Consider the following 19038-nt stretch of genomic DNA (forward strand, 5'->3'; position numbering starts at 1 on the left):
ATGGCGGCGCCAGGGGGCGGGGCCGGGCGGTTCCTCTCCCGGGGCTCAGCCTTCAGCCCCAGGCCCCACAGCACCGCCCGAGTTCGCTTACTCAGGTCCCCGCTTTCTCCCATAGCAAAGTCCGAAGGAGAGTGGCTGGGCTGCGAGTTTGGGCGGGGGTTGTTCAGGGAGTTCCCCGACCGAGGATCAAAGACCCTAGGGCGGCAGGGCCAGCAAAGAGCTCCGGCGCTAGTAACTCTTGCAGCTTCCTGCGCCGAGGACAGCTTTCAGCCAAAGTTGGGCGGCTCTCCGCCTGTTTCTCCAGCCCGAGCTATGGCGCAGGAGAGGGGTGGGGTCGGACAGTCCCTCTGCATATTTACACCCTGGAAAAGTCCCTGTTGCCTTCGGAATGGAAATGGATTGGGGACACTCCAGGGAAGCAGGAAGGCCACCAAGAGTCCAGTGAGACCAAGCGGCCCTGATGGGTGAAGGTCTGCGGAGGCCGTGGAAACTGGGATGGAGATACGTATTCCAGTTGGCACTCAACCCGGTGAGGAGGGAAAGCCCAGTGGGTAGGTGGCTTTCAGGACAATCAGGGACAACACCAAGTCGGGTGACTGAGGGATCAATACTGTCATTTAATGAGATAGGGAGTCCTAAGGGGGACTAGTTGGTTGTAATTAACTGAGAGACTTCAAACACCCTGTGCCTGGGGCACGGAGAACAAGTGTGAATTGCAGATGTATCTGTCTGTCTTGGGGACTTGGCTGGCTTCTGCACCAGGAGAGGGGAAGACATGAAGCCCCTCTGCTGGTGTGGCGAAGTTAAAATCCTTCATAGGGAATTTGCTCCAGCGCCCTAGATGTTTGCTTGGTACTTTGTTCTGCCTGTACCCTCACAGTGCTGGGGGGGGGGCTGCCAACCATGCCCACTGCATGGACTCAGTCTCAGGATGCAGGGCCAGAGTGGGGGATGCCTCCCTGGCTCTGGCCCTGGCACTGACTCTCCTCTTTCTGCCATGATACCTTAGGCAGGGGCCTTGCTGTGTCTTCTGGGCTTTCTGTATCAGTGAAATGTTCTTTGAGGCCCTTCCCAGCCCTTCATCTCTGCTTCTGCAAGCACCCCACCGCCTTCTGTGTATGTTTATATGTGTACATCTGTTTTGTATTTCTTTAAAGGCAGGAGAGTTGGGGTCCAGTTCCAACTAGGCTGGAGGCCCCAGGAACCAGCCCTGCCCCCACATCTTCATTGGGAACCAAAGGTGTCACAGAAGGCTGAAACCACCCCAAACCGGCTGGGCCCCTTTGCAGAGAGAGATGGAGAGTGGGCGGAGCTGCCTTTATATGTTCCAATCTTACCAACCTTCATAGTAATGCTGCTGTCACTGCCCAGGCAGAGCAAGTGAGGGAGAGAAGGAGTGAGCAGTAGGCCAATCACTCGAGGGCCTGCCAACCGGCAAGGATGAAGTGCTGAGCAGTCAGCCAGATCTGTCTTCTGTCTCTTCAATGGACAGCTAGGGCCCTGCTTCAGCTCTGGGCAGCTACAGAGGCAGAGGTACTTTGGTCGCGGCAGAAAGCAGTGCCAGGAACAGGGGAGGACAAGCTGAGTCCTAACCCCAGCTTGAGATCTGATCCTGACCCCAGCCGTAGGCAGAGTCCTGTTCCCAGCTCCCAGACTAAGCCACAGAGGCTCCACAGAGAACAGAGTGCCACCGCCACAGCTCCTGTCACTGGGAAAGACTCCTTGGTGCACACAGGAGGGCCTTTCACATGCCATGACACAGCATGGGCAAGGGGAAAACTGAGCCAAGCTTCAAGTGATTGATACTTTAGATGTTACAGAAGGGAAAGTGGAAAAGGTAACAGTTTGGGGACAAATTAATTTTATAGTTCACTTTAGTGTTTGCAAATAAATAAATGAGGAAACAATTGGAAAGAGACAACACTTTTCTCAATTAGATTAAATCCAACTACAAAGAGGTAAAAACTGGGGCTTTTTGCTTATTAAGGAGGCCCAGGTAGCTGGGAGGCCCCTGGGGTGGAGGTGCAGGCCAGGAGTTCTAGGCCCATTTAGGTGTGCGGGGGGGGTGGGTGTATCTGAGAAGTTCAGGAGTCCTCAGATAAGTGGGGACAAAGACAGGTGGCAAATAAGTTCAGGGGAGCGTGGCAGAGGAGCCCTGTGTGTCATGAGCCCCTGGTGCCCTGTGTCCCCTGTTGGCTCACCTCTGCTGCCAGCTACAGTGGCTGAAGGCAGTTCTGGACTAGCTTACTGAACATCCCAATACATGGCATCAAATATTCATTACAAGAAGAATACAACAGAATCACACACAGTGTTACTGTCCTATGTCCTGACCATATTCATCCCCACCACGCAAGTGTCAGCTGGAAAACAAAATTCATGGGGACAGCATGTGCCTTTGAATCTCTGAGGGCTGTGCTCTGAGAGACCACACAGACAGCGTTCTATCAGGCACAGGTGTGGGGAGGGTGGCAATAAGCACAGTGACTCAGGAGGGACCTAAAGGTACCTGCTCTTTGCTGGGTGCCGGGGGCTGTGCTCCAGGCCAGACACTCTCTCTCTACTTTGGGACAGAGAGGGCGGCATGGTATCTTCATGTTCAATCATGGGGCCAGGTTTGAGGGCTCATGAAAGGCCCTCAGTGACCATCACAGTCTGTGTTTTCCACTAACTAATGGGCAATAGGATACCCAGGAAAATGAATGTCCCTCTCCTATCCTACCAGGACGTCTTCATCTCTGCAGCAGCCTGAGTAGGCTCCCTCTCTCTCCCACATGACAGACAAAGAGACTTTTAACAATTACAGTCATGTCACTCTTCTTACAAGAATGTCTCCCTGTTGCTTTGAGGACAGAGCTGATTTGGCATTGCAAAGGAGATTCTTCAAGCTCACCTATCCCTCACCGGAGACCTGCTAAATTTGAGATGCCCTTCAGAACATCTTATCCTTCCCTCAGGCCATATTACACCTCTGCACCTTTGCAGTGCAGTGGCCTTGGCTTTGAAGGCCTTCCAGCTCCACTCTCCAGTCAGTCCAGCCCACTCCTATTCACCCTTCAGCCATGCTCTCCCACCTCTGTCCTGCCTGGGTGGCCTGCCCTGGAGCCTCCAGCTGGCTTATGTCACCTGGGTTGCTGGGTTTTCCGTTATCTTGTTGATATGTGATTCTCCAGGGACAGGACCAGTCCTATTCTATAATCAGCCCTGCCATCCATCCACGTACTCCAGGCTCAGACTCAGTGACCACACAGAAAGAACAGATGCCTTGGGCACAGAGCTGGGTGAGTGCAGGACCCTGTCTCCCAGTCAAGGCAGTCTCTTCTTTTCAGCATGTGTGTGCGTACTTATGTGTTGGATTCAGGAGTTACCACTTTCTTTCTGTTCCTCCTCCTCCTCCTCCTCCTCCTCCTTCTTCTTTTTTTTTTTGGTACTGGGGATCGAACTCGGGGCCTTGAACTTGTGAGGCAGGTTGTGGCATCACTGAGCTAAATCCCCAGCCTGCAAGTGCTCTACTTCTGAGCTGCATCCCCAGCCCAGGGAATTCTTTCAAGGCATCTTTGGATCCATTCAGATCCTTATTGTCTATGGACAGAATAAATAGTATGCTTCATGATATATGCCCTATTATTTTTCAAATATATGTATATGCCTTTGTGATGAATAAAATAGAACTCACCCATTATAACCCTGCCTGAAGTCCCACTCACTCTTGTGATTATTTGCACTTTTCTATTATTTGGACCTCAAGGACATAGAGCTGGATTGGTCATAGTCTTTGATTCATGTACTCTTGTCATCATTAGCCCACACATGGCCTAAATTTATTTTATTTTGGTCTTTTCTTTTATGAAAGTTTGTGCAGTAGTAATTGTAATGAGCCTACCGCCCAATCTGAAACTTGCTCATTACTAATCACTTACATATTTATCTATATATTTCTTCCCCAGAGGGAGTTTTCTCTTGAATGTTGCCTTTCTATTTTCTCACTCCCATGTTTTCCAGATTTCTCACAGGTATGCATCTCTTAACAGTGGAGTGATTTACTTGCCTTTGAACTTGATACTAGTCATTATGCTTTCTCTCAATGGGTGGCCGCTAGGAGACCACTATCACGTGGGGACTTGAGAAGTGATTTCTAGGCCTGATGGGCATCCTAAAAGCTCACACATCCACCTCTGGCTGATGGAGAAAGACATGTCCCCACAGTGGCTGTTAGACAGTGTCCCTAGCGTCATTAGTGATCTGGTAGATGAATATTTAATGATATGAGGAAATGTTTACTCTGAGTTATAAGAGAAAAAGACATGTTATAAATCTATGGACTCTGCCTCACCCTGGTTTTATTAAAAAAAATACAAAAAACAAACAAACAAAAGAAAATTTGAATCCAGGCATAGTGGTGAACACTTGTAATCACAGAGCTCTGAGAGGCTGAGACGAGAGAATCAAAAGTTCAAGGCCAACCTGGGCAACTTAGCAACTTGGTGAGACCCTGTCTCAAAAAAGGACTGGGGCTATAGCTCAGTGTGAAGACCCTGGCTGGGCTGGGGGAGCCGACATGAAGGTATATGGATCCATAAACTCTTGGGGATATAAGACATGATAAAAATCCTGGGTTGTGGGATAATGAGCATTTATTGACTTATCTGATTTAAAAGCCCCCCCAATTTTATATAAATAAATAGATTCTTTTTGTCAATAAATGAATGATGTCAGAAATTAAGCAGGGGAGGGCTTGGGTTGGAAGAAGAGGACTCTGTCCATTAGACTATGGCAAGGGCGACAGAGAAGGGCCTGGGCCACCTGCTTGAGGGGAGGGGACAGGTAGGGAGATGGTGGTAGGTGTCTAGACCAGCATTGCCTGAGGGCAGAGTCTGGTGTGGGAACTTGGGGCCTTCCTGAGGTGAAGGGCCTCGATTTCCTATCTAGTGGTTGCTGGACATCGCCATTCTCGGTGTCCCCATGGTCTCTCATTTAACCTTCGCATTAAGTTTCTGAGGTAGACTTGGACTTCACTTCTAACAAATAAGGAAACTGAGGCTCAGGCCGTGTTACATGTTGAATTGTGTCCCTCCAAATTCACGTTAACTCCCAGTACCTCAGGTATGTGGCCTTGGTGGGCCCCAATCCAATACGACTGATGTCCTTATGAGAAGAGAAGACCAGGAAAAGACAGTACAGATAGAAGAACACGTGAAGACACATAGAGAAGATGGCCATCTACAAACCAAGGAACAAAGCCTCAGAGGGGACCAACTCTGCCAACACCCTGGTCTTGGACTTAGCTCCAGAATTGTGAGAAGATACATTCCTGTTGATCAGGTACTTTATTACTTAAGCCCTGGGAAACCAATATAGGGGACTTATCCAGGGTCATACAGGAGCTAGGATCAGGCTGATGGCAGAAATACCTGAGCTTTTGGCTGTCCTACTGTGTAGAGCCCAGGCAGCAAGACATTCTTCTTTGATCCCTGCCTCAGGCTGCCTTTGCATGCTGGGCCCTAGGCTTGGCTGCCACCCTTGACTCAGGCTGCCACCTGAGTCCTGATAACTGCTCTAACACCCAGGAACACCCTCCTCCTTGGCTGCAGATCCTGTGAACATAGCCACTGGAAGGCTAGGACCTGGTGGGCCCTAAAGAAATCTCCCCAGAGCCATGAGTCCAGCTCCCCCTTCAGACCTGCAAATCAGCCATGGGAAAACTCAGAGGCTTCAGAACTTGGACTGACTGCTGCTTCTCAGGTCCTTAGCAGGATGTTATGGCTCATGTCTAGATGTTCCCCAAAGCCTCATGATGTCATAGGTGGTTGTTTTTTCAGAGAGCTGAATCTAGAGTGTGTGACTGATTCATAGTGCCATGCTAGGATTAAGGGTACAAGATGATGGAGGGTGGATGATGACTAAGTCAGTCCACTGATTGGTTTGATACCACCCTAATCCCAGTAGCCTAGACAGAATATAAAAAGGAACACAACAAGCTTCTAAGGCCTCTTGCTTGCTTCTGCCCGCCATGAACTATTTCTCCTCTGTGATGCCTCCCTGCCATGCCACCCTGCTTTGGAGCCAGCCTATGATGGACTGAAACCTCTACTAACTGTGAACTAAATAAACCTTTCTGCCTTTAAATTTGGATGTCTGGTATTTGTCTCAGCAACGAGAGAAGTATCTAAGACACAGGGCACAGGGTGACACCTGTAGCCACAGCAACCGGAGATGGTTTCACACCTTCTGCCAGTCCTTACCTGCCACCCAAGTTTGAGAGTAGAGTGGTTATTTTTCCTCTGGTTCCCAAATGCCTATCTGGCCACCTTCCTTAGGTGCCCATGGGAAGCTAGGAGCAAGAGGAGGGCTCCCTGCCAAGTCCTCTGGCACTGATGAAGAGCCTGCGGCCCCCACAGAGACCTAGCAAGGTGAATCCAGCCCAGAACTGGTACCTCCCCACCCGCTCTCCCACCCAGGCTGTGGGCCCTTCACCCCCGGGGTCTGCTTCAAGGTGGGGGTGTACATACCTACGGGGTCATCCAGCGATACCATGGTGTGGCAGTACTGTTTCAGCAGGGACCACAGGGGCTGTTCTCTGGGCACCTGGCTCAGCCTGGCCACCTAGGGAGAGCAGGGGTGGGGGTCAGAGGCAGGCTGACTGGCCATCAGAAGCACACACCTGCCCAGCACTCTTGTGTCACTTGGCCCTCATGCTTTTCACCTCTTCTGAAAGCAGGAAAGCTGAGGCAAGGCCATGTGGCATAGCCGTGGCCCAGTTTAGGCTGAAGCCTCGGGAGACCCCCATGGTTCCATGTAGTAGTACATCCCAGGCAGGACTCTGTGGGTCTGTCCCTCACCCCCAGAGCTGTTTTTCTTCCACAGAATGTGATATGCCCCTGGGCTAGTGCCCATGTCCTGCCGGCAGAGCTGGGTGGGGCTCTCTACCAGCTGTTCATCCCCTGGGCAAATGTTTTGGAACACAACTGTGCATTGGGACCTGGCTGGGGGACCCACGAGTGTCCTCAGGGTGTCCCAGGCCAGGCAGAGATGCCTTAGACTTAGCAGGATCAGAAGGGAGGAGAGGAGCATGTGACTTCAATTAATTTTCCTGTCATGCAGGTAAACAGGCTGTTGCAACACTGGAGACACCTTACTGGATCTGGGAAGGCTGAAACGGCTTCCTGGAAGAAGGGCACTTTGGGGGCCACCAGAAGGATGCAAAGTGGAAAGGGATTGGTAGTGTGCATGTTGCACAAGGTCACCAGGCTAAGCACCCATGGGTGCTGCACAGGCCTGGACAACATAGACAAGTGCATCAGAAGTGGATCTGGGGTAACTTTCAGATCCTGGCTCTGTCCCCTGAAACTCCTCCCTCTGCTGATCTAAAAAGCGGCACAACCAGAGGTCTTCATTCTCTTCAGAGAGCTGCTTGGGTGGGTTTGACTCAGTTTAAGCCCACAGCACACCTGCAAATGGCTCTTTTGGGTGGTTCCCCTGGTGGTGTGGAGATGGGTGGGCAGGGAGGAGAGAGGGAGCGCACATGGTGAACAGTCCCACTCCAAGGCCTGTGAGCTGGGTCGAGTGTAGATGTTGCTATGCTCAGGGTTCTGCAGAGGCTGCTTCTTAGCTGTGTGGCCTTGGCTGAGTGACTTTACTTTTGTGGGCCTTAGTCTCCTCATCTTTAAAATAGAGACAGTACCAGCCCTGTAGAATTTTTGTGTGTATCGGATGAATGTATGTCAAGAGCCTGGTGAATAGAAGTCACGAAGCAATAAAGGTTCTTGTTACGGACTTTAGGGGGATCTCACTAGAGAATTCAAAGATGGGGCACCTGAAGGCCCTGCTAAAGCTCTTCTCGGGGAAAAGCCTCCTCCTTCCCGAAGTCTCTGGCAGTGTGGACCCTCTCGGCCCTCAGCACTCCTCCTGTGTCCCCTGAAGACACAGCCCCCACTTCTGTCTGAGTGCAGCTGGTGCAGTGTGCTGTGAACACTTGTTGGAGGAACCCAAGGGTCTTGGAGCTGAGACTGTGGGCAGTATGGCAGAGAAAGCCACCCCAGGGCAGAGCTGCGTGAGCAAAGGCTGGAGGCAGGAAGGCACAGGACCTGTGTGGGGCAGTTGCATCTGGCTTAGGGGTACCAGTAGGGGCACAGCTGGGTAGGCAGGACAAGGTTGTCCCTGTTATATGGAATCAGGGCATATTGTGTGCTGGACTCAGCTCCAAATGCTTTGCATAAAACAGTTCATTTACTCCTTGCTGCATCCTGTGAAATAACTGTAAATAATTCCAATTTGCAACTGAAGCCCAGAAAAGTGAAGTCATCTCCTAAGGCCATACAGCAGGTAAGGAACAGAGGCAGAATTCACGCTCATACTGTCAGGTAGGGTATGGCCTGGTCTAACACAGACCAGAAGAGCTGGTCTTGGGTGAGGAAGTGAAGGTCTGACATCCATGGAGGCTGAAGCAGCCTGCTATGGTTTGGTTAAATGTCCCCCAAAGGTCTATGGGTCAAAAGGCTTTGTCTCCACCTTGTGCTGCTATTGTAAAGGAGTGGAAACTTTAGGAGGTGGGGTCTAGAGGAGGAAGTTAGGTCACTAAAATGCACTTGAAGGGGCACTGAGCTCCTTCTTTTCTCTCCTACCTCCCAGCTGTCATGAGGCAAGCAGTTTCCTTGGCCACATTTTCCTACCATGGTGTTTCCACTTCACCACAGTCAAAGGAGCTGACTAACCATGAACTGAAACCGCTAAAACCATAGGCCAAAATAAACGTTTTCTCCTTATGTTTTGTGTCAAAGTCTCAGGTATTTTGTCACAGTGATGGAAAGCTGACTAACACAGGACCAGAATCCCAAATAGTTGGCTCTTGTGCTCAGGAAGTCACAATAGCAAGAAGCCCTTCTCTGGCCATGCAAGAGCAGGGGTGAGGATGGAGTGGGGATGGGGAGCTCATGGAGAGCTGGGTCACAGGAGGCAGATCTAGCCAGCTGAACAGTGAGATGAGAAATTTAGTCTGTAACCTATGAGCCCATGTATCCCTCATTGTGATATTGGGATATAAAAAGAAATATATTGGCCTTAGCTTCCAGTTTCTGACACAGGGCTTTTGAAACCTTTGTAATTTCCTGAGTGATGGAAGCATCTTTCTCTTAATGAGGCAGCTCTTGGTGAACTCCCGGATGGGAGTGTCATTGAGAGACCAAACTGTGATTACAAGCTTGGAACTTTTAGCCCCTGCCCCTGGGGAAGGGAGAGAGGCTGGACAGAGAGTTAGTTATCCATTATGCCTAAGTAATGGAGCCTCCATGAAATTCCTAAAAGATGGGACTTGGGAGCTCCCAGATTGGGACACACATGGAAGCACAGGGAGGGTGGCACCCAGAGGAGGTGTGGCCACTGTGCCCTTCCCCATACCTTGCCCTGTGCATCTTGCCACCTGTGTCCTTTGTCATATCTTTTATAATAGACCAGAAAATGTAACCATACATGTTTCCCTGAGCTCTGTGTGCTGTTCTAGCCCATTTTTGGACCCAAAGAGGGGTTGTGGTTAAACAGAATAGGTACCCTCACGGGATGCAAGGGATTCTCAGGCCTTAATCCATGCCATTACTCACAAAGAATGGATATTTCTCCTTTCCTCTATCTTCCCTTTCTAACAATGCACAAAATGCACCCCTCCTGCTCCCTAGGAGGACCAGGTGTGCTGTGGTGGGAGGGGGTGTCAGGCTATCTATAAGGGTGAGAACGGCCACTGATCCACAGCTTACACTGGGGGAACTCCTTAAAACACAAGGCTATCGTCCTGACCCAGTGAGAAGTTACCAGCCCCCATGCCAACGGTGCCCTAAGAGCTAGTCCCATTCTTTTGTTAATGGGTTCTACTTCATTAGAACTGTGTTCCCTTTAACTCCTCAAGCTGAAGTCCCTTCTTTGTTTTCTTGTACTTTCCAACTGCCTAATAGATCTGCCCATGCCTCTCAGTGGTGTGTTCTGAAATTCTTTTTCTGATAAGAGTTGATGAATCTACTTCTTGGGGTGGGATGGTGAGCCGAGGTCCGTATCTTCTCTTTGGGGGACCTCCTTGGACTCTGTCCAGTGACATGCCAATGTGATGGTTTCCATCTGAATTGAGCAAAAGAAACTTGGGCCAGCTGGTGACAGTGCGAACCCATGATTTATAGTCAGAGGTACCTGAAGAGGGTGCGGCCTTGCCAGATGGGGCCTTCACCTGTGGGCTTTGGGCTCCCTCCACACAGACAGTGTGGAGACACACACAGACAGTGTCAGCTGGTGAATTGAAAAACTGCTTGGTATGGAGGAAACCTCACTTTTGGTGTCAGAATGTGTGTAAAGAGAGTGCCAAGTTGTGATGAGAACATTTTGGACTTTGAAAAGACTGGCTCCTGGCTGAGCAGAAGTCTGCCCTCTATCCCCACAAGCCTGACCGTAGCCCAGGTCCACATCTGTGTCTCCCATTTCGCAGCCCAGAGCCTGGCCCACAGCAGGAGCTCAACACATGATTGCTGACTGACTGATTGACTGACTAGGTGGATAAGAGTATGGTCCCCTCAGCCAGGTGGAGGTACTCCTCACCCCTAATTCTGGGAGCCCCAGTCCTGGGAGATTTGCCTGACCCTCAGGTTTCCTTGTCTGCTGAGTTTTCACTTTGAGGCGAGCCTAAGTGAAGGCCCAGGTCCTGACCCCAGCCACCATGAGCCTGGAATGGGACAAATTTATCTTATAAGAGGGCAGGGAGGCCCTGGCTGGGGAGAGGAGATAGCAGGCCAGAGCCCAGCCTCCAGCCAGTCTTCCTCCACCTTGGGCCCTGTCCAGCCAGAACTTATGCACCAGGGGTCACACAGGCTTCCAAGGTACCACCCTGCAGGAGCCAAGAGGTCTGGCCCAGCCTCTTGCTCTCTCCCAGGCCTGGCAACAAGCTTCCATCTAAATTTAGCTCTTGGTCTCAGCTAGGGAGATTTACTAGACCACGGGTTCTGGGCCCAGGCTGCCAGTGACAGGCGAGACCTGGGGGTGAGTCCCTGGCTGCTTCCTCTCTGTGCTGCTCAAGGTCAAGGAAGGATTCAGGAGAGAGAGTGCTCCTTCCCAGGGCCTGCTGCTCTCATTCACTGGTTTCCATTGAGCCAAGCTCTAGAGGGCACTGCGCAGTGGGTGCAGAGGGGGAGAGCAGAGGGAAGGAGAGGAGAAGAGAGCAGAGGGAGGAAGGAGGATGGTGTGGGGAGGATCACGGGGAGGAGGAAAGGCGGCGAGGCAGAGTCTGTCCCTCAGTAACTGCGGAGAGTGGGAGACGCCAGAAGACACAAGAGGAAGTGGACAGTTATTTTCCAGAGCATCTGGGCCAGCTTCCTGGAAGGGGAGACTCTAAATGCTCAGTCCTAACTCACATGATGTGGACAGTGAGTGATGACCGAAGACCCCAGCAGCTTTCAGCAGCCTTCTCAGCTCTGCACCACTGTCTGGCAGGTCCAACTTCCTTCCAGTCCCTTCGTTTCCAGATGTGCCTCTTCCTGTCTTCTCTCTACCCTTGAGAGCCTGAGCCCCTTTTTATCTTTTGTCCTCCCTCACCTGGCTGCTGAACAGAGCCATCTGGGGGGAGGGACAGTGGGAGGGAGGTGGGTCCCCGAGCCCCTAGAACAAGTCACTCTGTCAAAAATCACCTTCCTAATTATCAACTTGTCTAATGTCCAGTTTGCCTAATAGCCACCTTCTTCTGATTTGTTTTGGCACCTGTCTGAATGTTCTAAAAATAGCCTGGCAGTAAAATTACCTTTTTGTTAAGGGAAGAGGATCTGTTTGGAATTCTGGCCCTGCCCTTTACCAGCCCTGTAAACTTGGGCACAGGACCTTACTCCAGCCTCCTCATCTGAAAAATGGGGCTAGTGAAGATCTTTTCTCCTTGGGTTGTCATGATGCTTCACATAGGTGACGTATGTTGGTGCCTAAGACAGTGGTGAGCAGCTGTGTGCCTGGGTAGTTGACCAGCAAGATAAACAAAATAAGTGGACTGAATAACCTTTCTTCCCTCGCCCCTGTGGACTTAAAATGATAGCTTAAAAATTAGAATTTTGAAGAAAGTGACTTTGGCCAAACTAGCTAAGGGGCCTTAAAATGCTTACAATTAGATAAAGTAGAAAATGACCACAAAGAGGGTGCAGCATCACTCGTAAAGCTCTGTGCATTTGAGACTTGCATTTGAGACTTCCGAGGAATGCTGGAGTAGGCGATGCCCTCAGACAAATTTTTTTTAAAAGAAATACTTAAATACTAACGAAATGGCAAAAATAGAGACCAAAGTAGCTGATTAGGTTAGAAAGCACTCAAAAGGGAGCTGAAGTTTGGGGAAAAGTCATTAGATGAATTGGCTTCTGGCTGATGGCCCTTGAGCCCCAGCTCTGCAGATGTCTGTGTGTGTTGGTGGGAAGGAAGTGGGGTGAAGAGGGCTGGGAATATCCAGGAGGATCCAGGCACCTGGGACTGGGCAGAGATGGCCCAGGACTTCTGCTCTCCCTTTCTGTCTTTGCTGAGCCTTTTTGGGCAGATGGCCCCACCAGAAGTCAGGACCTGGGGCAGGAGGCACTGATGTGCTGTCCTGACCCAGGGGCATAGTCTCCCTGTCCAAAAGTGAGGTGCTGGGCCAGCCACAAAGGCTGGTGAGCTCCTTTGGCCTTTGCAGAAGGCCTGGTAAGGTGCTTGAAAGGTCAGACTCAAGGGTTTTGGACATACAAGCCGAGTATCCCTTCTCTGAAATGCTTCAGACCAAAAGTGTTTCAGTTTACAGAGTTTTAATGGATTTTGGAGTATTTGCCTTGAGCATCTCTACTCAAAAATTCAAAAATCCAAAAAGAAGTTTTGGATTTTGGAGCATCTCACCTATTATTGCTTAGCCTCTCAGAACTTCCATTTTCTGTCTGTAAGTCATCTCCCCAGGAAATGAGTAAGGTACTTAGCAGAGCACCTGGCAGACACAGGACAACTAGAAGTGTGGTCTCCCCTGCAGCCCCTAAAGGCCTCAGAGGGCTCAAGGCATGGTGGATCCTGTCCAGGCTCTCAGGATGGAGTGTGTTAGGGTGATTGCCAGCTGGAACTTTTCCAGTGCTCGTCAGACTAGGTCTGTCTTGGGCCGCCTCATCTCCTCCCCTGCTGACCTGCTGCCTGCCACCAGACTCCCCCACTTCCTATCAGGGCATTTTTTTTTGTCTTAGATCTGGTTTCCAGAGTTCATACACATATGCTATTTCTTTTCTATTCATCCTGTCAGGTCTCCTTCTGGACCACAAGCTCTGGGAGGGCAGGGGCCATAGGTGGGTTTCCACAGCCTGCATCCTCCCCACTCGTCCTTGTTAAACACAGTTGAATAGGGAGAGGGCTGGAAGCCAGGTCCCTCCTGGGCTGCCTTCCCTCCCACTGCCAACTCCTCATCTCCTGTTCTCATTTCCCAGGGATCAGAAATCTCAGAATAGTTGGCCAAGGATGCAGAAAGCAATCCTATTACCACGAAGGTGCAGGGTGAGGAAGGCTGGGCTTAGGGGCCAGAAAGTTCCTCTCCAGCTGGATACGTGCTGAATAACTATGGGCAAGGGACTAGTTTGTCACAAGCTGGGGTCATCGGGAGAGGTCAGGCAGCACTGGGCTGACTCTGAGCAAAGCAGGGCCCGAGTGTGGCCTCAGAGGTCTCCAGTTCTGATCTCCCCAGAACCCAGGGGACTCTTCCTCACACTTTCTGTCTGGCTGGGCTCTGGAGTAGCAACTAGGAGCTCTCTCATCTAACCAGCCTAGGTCTGGGTGGGAGGACAGAAGGCAAAGCTCACCCTGGCCCCAAGGTCTTGTGATAGGATCCTTGCCAAGACAAGCTGTGTGTGCACGTGTGTGTGTGTGGGGGGGGGTAGCAGGCATGAAGGTGCAGGGCAGACAACCCACTCCACCACGCCACAACTTCCACTCCCCCTCAAGTTGTCTGCAATGCCATTCAAAGGACCTGGCAGATCTAGGGAGCAACTGCCCACTGGGTAATGACCATACTTCAACATGGTACCAACATCCCAGCCCCTCCAGGCCACCGGGAGAGCAATGTCCCCAGTGTCTTCATGTCTGGAACAATACCACAGCCAGTGTTTACTGAGTGTGCCTTACTTAGTTCCTCTCAACTACTCACGACAACTCTATTCAGGAAGCACCAGAATCACACTCATTTTACCAAGAAGGAAACCGAGGCTTGGAAAGTCAGAGCAGTCTGTCTTAGGTCACAAGTTAAGGGACAAAGGGAGGATTTGAATAGGTTCTGTCAGCAGAATGGCTTTGCCACTACCTGTCTGTTGCTCACTACCTGTCTGTTGAATGACTGAACAAATTAATCCTCTTTGTCCATCTAGGGACACTGAGGCTGGTCTCCTGCCTTCAAGCCTGGCTCTGGCCCCTCTCTGCTTTCTGGATTATTTTAATGTTGCAGTTCTTCAGAAGAAAAAGTGTGGCCCATGACAGGTCATCTTCTCAGAGCCTCCATTTTCCTGTCTCTAAAACAGGGAGAGGATTAGAGGTAGATTCTGGGAATCACTCCTCCCAGCCTCACCTCCACCTCTTCTTGCCCTCAATCCCTTCACCCAACTCCTGTAGGCAGGCCCTGACTGTGGCCATGGGGTCTGGGGTGTGGAGTCCAGAGTCTGAGGACCCCTCAGAGAAGTGGGCTCTCTTACACCTCCCTGCCCCATGCCTCATTTGGTACTGGGGGCTGCCTGATATTGGGGACATGTCACAGGAGGGCTGCCTACTCTATGGTAGTGGATAGAAGCCACTCTCTGGTGGTCTAGTTGTCAGATCTGGGGTAGAAAAGAGGGCTGAGGACCTTCAGGGGAGGTGAGGGGATCTGTGTGGGAGAAGAGCGAATGGGAAGTGGACAAAGAAGTTCTAGTCTTGAGGAAGGCCAGGTCCTGAACACTAGGGTGTCACCCCAGAACCCTAGGCTTATCCCTAGGGGCTTCCCTTCCCCGTCCCAGCTGGTGACAGATTTTCCCTGCCCCTGGACCCCCACCCTGACCCAGGCATGAGAGCTGCATCCCAGCATCAGCTTGGGGGGGATCCAAGTGCAACACAGACACCCAGCCCTGAGACCTTCCCACCCCAGTTACTTGTCAGAGTCCCCAGCTCCCCCTGACCTCAGTGCACTCACCCGGCTCCCCGTGCACTTACTTGGAATAGTGGAAGCAGACAGAGCAGACACAGGAGGAGGAGCTGTGCGGTGCCAAGGAAGCTTGGGGGCCCCTGGGGATTCCCCATGTCACTGTTAGGGGTTAGGGACCAGAGCCCACGCCTAGGGCAGCAGGCCACGCCCCCACTGGCTCCTTTCCCCGGGCCTTTTCTTCCCCACCAGCCCAGGAGTTAGGCCCTGGGCGCTCAGGACAATCTCCACCCGCCTCCGCCTATGACACCGCCCCACAGCCCGCCCCCTTCAGGTTATTTATAACCCGTCTGGTCAGCCACCTTTGCCCTGGCAGTCAGGGGGCCAAACTGCTCTCTAGCCTGCAGAGCAGGGGGTTGATGTCTTTTGCATGGGCTGCAGCTCCTGAGGTGAGGAGGTCTCAGGCTGTCCTCCCTGCCTGAGGACCGAATGGGGCTGCTCAGGTCCTTCCCCATGCTACAGGCAGGCAGAATCCAATGATCTAGGGGGCTTCACACAGGTGAATCTGGGATGCCATCTGTGATAGTCAGTGTTTGCAAGAGAACAGATTTCATGCAGTACACAGAAATTTTCGAGTAGTTTGCAATATTTGCCCACAGAGTTAAATTCAGAAGAGTGCAAGAGATCTGTCTGTGTGATAGAGATTCAAAGAATCCAGCCGGGGCCTGGATCCAAAGGCAATGTCCTCTGCAAGTCCACATCGGGAGGCCAAGGAAATCACCATGGAAGACTGAAGGATCTGTGCCGGAAGCTTGAGTGCTGGTGCTAGAGGCTAGGTAGTGTGCACCGGCTGGCTGAAAGGCCCATGCTGGACGCTGAAGTATCTTCCCGGAGAATCAGGAGACAAAGCTCAAGGCGAAGGTGAAGGTGAAGACGAGAGCTCCTCCCAAGAGGACAACAGCCTTCCTTGGTGAAGGCAAAGACTGGAGCTCAGCTGAAGAGAACAAGGGAAGGAAATCAGCATAAAATCCTCCCTGCCTGTTCTCCTTTTGTACCATTCGAACAATCCTCCTTAAGTGGGTCTTCCACACCCAGAACCATGCTAACTCAATTCAGCTGAGCCTTCCCACTCAAGTTGACCATTCATTAATTAATCATAACACCATCCTACCACACTTTCTGATTTTGGCAACTGCACACTGGGTAGGTGAGAAAGCATTCTTGTTAGAAAATGTATATTTAGGGTTAAAGAGGCACCGTGGTTCAAACTTACTTTCCAGTGGTTCAGAAATACACAGAGACAGATAGATGGGATCATATGAATCCAAGGGAACTAAATGTAAATTGTTGGTCAGTGTGGGCAAAGGGTTTATTGATCGTTCTCCAATTTTTCTGTATCTTTTAATGTACCTATTACTGCACCTCATATCAAAATAGAATGCTAAAAAGCAAATAAAAAGAAAGTGACAGAAAATACAGCAAAGCCCAGGTCCACCCAGTGCCTTCAGTTCCACAGATTGGGGGGTAGCTCAGGGCTGGAGCCCAGCGTCAGGGGGTTGTGAGCAGAACTGCACACAGTGGGGACAGGTGTGAGGTTTCCAGAGCCACAAAGCAGGTTCAGAACCAATCCCAGCAGAGGGCTGGTGCAGGGGGTTAAAAGGCTTAAGGAGCAGTTGGGTTGTTAGGATCTGAGAGGAAAGCATTTGAGGAATGTGATTAAGTGCTGAGGTGCTTTTCCCTGAGGTGCAGACGGGGTAGTAGAGGCCCTGGAGAACTCTGCCAGAGTTTGAGAAACACACACAAAGGGGTCCCTCTGGCCTCCCTGCTCCTAGCTCTTTTCTGTCCTTCAGGGCCTCCCCTTCCCCCAGGCAGCCTTCCTGACTGCTCCAGCTCCCCATCTCTCTCCTCTAGAGTCTCACAGGCCCAATATGAAACCATTTTTGCCTCTCACCAGTGTGGACTGGTCTTGGATTGCCCCATGGATGAGCTTGGATATACTCCCATTTTCTCTTTCTCCTTTCTTCCCCCTTCCCTCATCTTTGGCACAGAGCTTACGCATTGGCACAGGGGAACCTTTGTGGGAAAAGCTGGGGAAAGGCTGACCAGATCCCCCTGTTCGTTTGAAGGTGATAGTGTGGAAAGCCCACCCCAAGTCCTGGGCTAGGAAGAAATGGCTTTGCTGGTCCTGCCAGATGGGCTTGGTCGGAGAAGGCTCTTGAGGTACAGGGCTCAGCAGGCCTGGTATGGGTAGGCTGGCTTAGAAAAAGTTGATAGGCCAGTAAGAGGTGGCATAGTTTTGTGGGGCCCAGCTGGGCCATCTTTATGGGGTGCCTCACAATGGGCGCTGAGAGCAAGGCTGTACCCTCAAGGCCAACTTCACAGCCTTCAGGGCAAGACAGGGATGGGAACCCAGGAGTGCAGGGCACAGGTAACTATGATGGGAGGTGAGACATGGTTTGGGTTCTGGGCAGCCCAGAATATAAGGCAGGTGACTTCCTGGTGCACTGTGAAGGGCTTAGACTGATGGGGAGGGGAGGGGGATTATTTACTCCCATGGGAGGTAGGGGTAAGGAGCAGAGATCAAGTGCAGATGGCTTGGGGCCTGGCTGGGGTAGAGACTGTGGGGCCCAGGCTGGAAGCAGATGTGATTCTCTGTAGCTGTAGGAGGATCCCATATGCACTGGGTGGCTTAAGCGAAGGACTTTGTCTCTCACTGTTCTAGAGGCCTGGGAACCCCACATCAGGCTACCCATGTGGTTGGGTGCTGTTGAAGGCCTTTTTGGTTTGTAGATAGCAGATAGCAGCTGTGTCCTCACATGGCAGAGAGAGCAGGCCCTGGTCTCTCCCCAAATGGAGCTCTACTGTCATGACCCCAGCTAACCCTAGACGTCTCCCGAGGTTCCACCCCCACATACCATCACACTGGAGCTCAGGGATTCACATAGGAACTTGCGGAGGACTAGATAGTTCTCAGCAGTGTCTTTCCCATGACTTTGCTCATGTTCCCAAGCAGAACCCATCCCACCTACTTGGAACTCTCTTTGGAGAACCACCTTCGGGAGACTAGAATTGCTTTCTTCCCAATTGAGACCACAAAGTACCCAGTACTTTTTCTCTTCCAACTCCCAAAGGGCATCCCAAGCATCCCACAGATTGGTGCTCCTGTGTCAGGAGGTGGGACACCCTTGAGGTGTAACTGAGGCTCAGAACTCCCCAAGGCACCAGTGAAGCTGAGACTTTGCCTGGCTCTTTTTGTTCTTTGTCCCACTTTGCCTGGTTCTTATGAGATTCTCTTAGGAGGATGTCCTGCACAGTGTTCCAGAGGAATTCTCATCTCACCTCCGGGGACTGCATCCTGGGAGCCAGGACAGGCTTGGAGAGGTCTGATCTGACCCTCTCTCTCAATGGAAGGTGTTAACAAACCACAAGTAACAGTGGAAGACAAACAGTCTGGAGCCTCTGGGTTTCCTCTGGACAGCTTCTCTCTTTCCCCAACTTGCGTCATGAAGTCAAGCATTGCAAAGGACTAGGCTGAGCTTGGCACCCCAAGATGGAGAAGGGGTAGAGGGATAGCTTCTGGCTGTAGAAATGAGGGAACAAAGATTGTAAGTGTAGTTCAGGTACAAAGAGGGGTGGGTGGAAGAGCTTGCCTGCAGTGGTGAATGGTTGATGAATGTGAGCAATGGGGCTGTAGTTATTTTTATCCTCAGTCTTCTGAAAAAGCCTTCATTGGCAGAGTTTGGGGAACCACTGGGAGATGCTGTGGCCATCCATGTGTGGGGAGAGGTTGACAGCAGCAGGAAGCAGAATGCTGGATGAGACATTTTTGTCCCTGTCCTTTTGAGAAGCCTTCCTTCCTCTGGTTGGTGATGTACCTCCTTCCTTCCTTCCTTCCTTCCTTCCTTCCTTCCTTCCTTCCTTCCTTCCTT

General features: G+C 51.3%; 1 protein-coding gene across 7 annotated transcripts in view; it reads right to left on the reverse strand.

Annotated features, from left to right (window-relative positions):
- Positions 1 to 15372, reverse strand: part of Crhr2 (corticotropin releasing hormone receptor 2) — a 46567-nt gene extending 31195 nt beyond the window's left edge. For all 7 annotated transcript variants that reach the window (XM_010628311.3, XM_010628317.3, XM_010628314.3 and 4 more), the window contains exons 1-2: positions 15181 to 15372; positions 6510 to 6603 (exon numbers count right to left, since the gene is read on the reverse strand). In XM_010628311.3, coding sequence (XP_010626613.1) covers positions 6510 to 6603; positions 15181 to 15267 — 181 coding nt within the window. In that variant the 5' untranslated portion in view covers positions 15268 to 15372. The remainder of the gene's footprint in view (positions 1 to 6509; positions 6604 to 15180) is intronic.
- Positions 15373 to 19038: the final 3666 nt, after the last annotated feature.

This window comes from Fukomys damarensis, unplaced genomic scaffold (assembly GCF_012274545.1).
Source record: "Fukomys damarensis isolate Sample0158 unplaced genomic scaffold, DMR_v1.0_HiC HiC_scaffold_4, whole genome shotgun sequence".
NCBI lineage: Eukaryota > Metazoa > Chordata > Mammalia > Rodentia > Bathyergidae > Fukomys > Fukomys damarensis.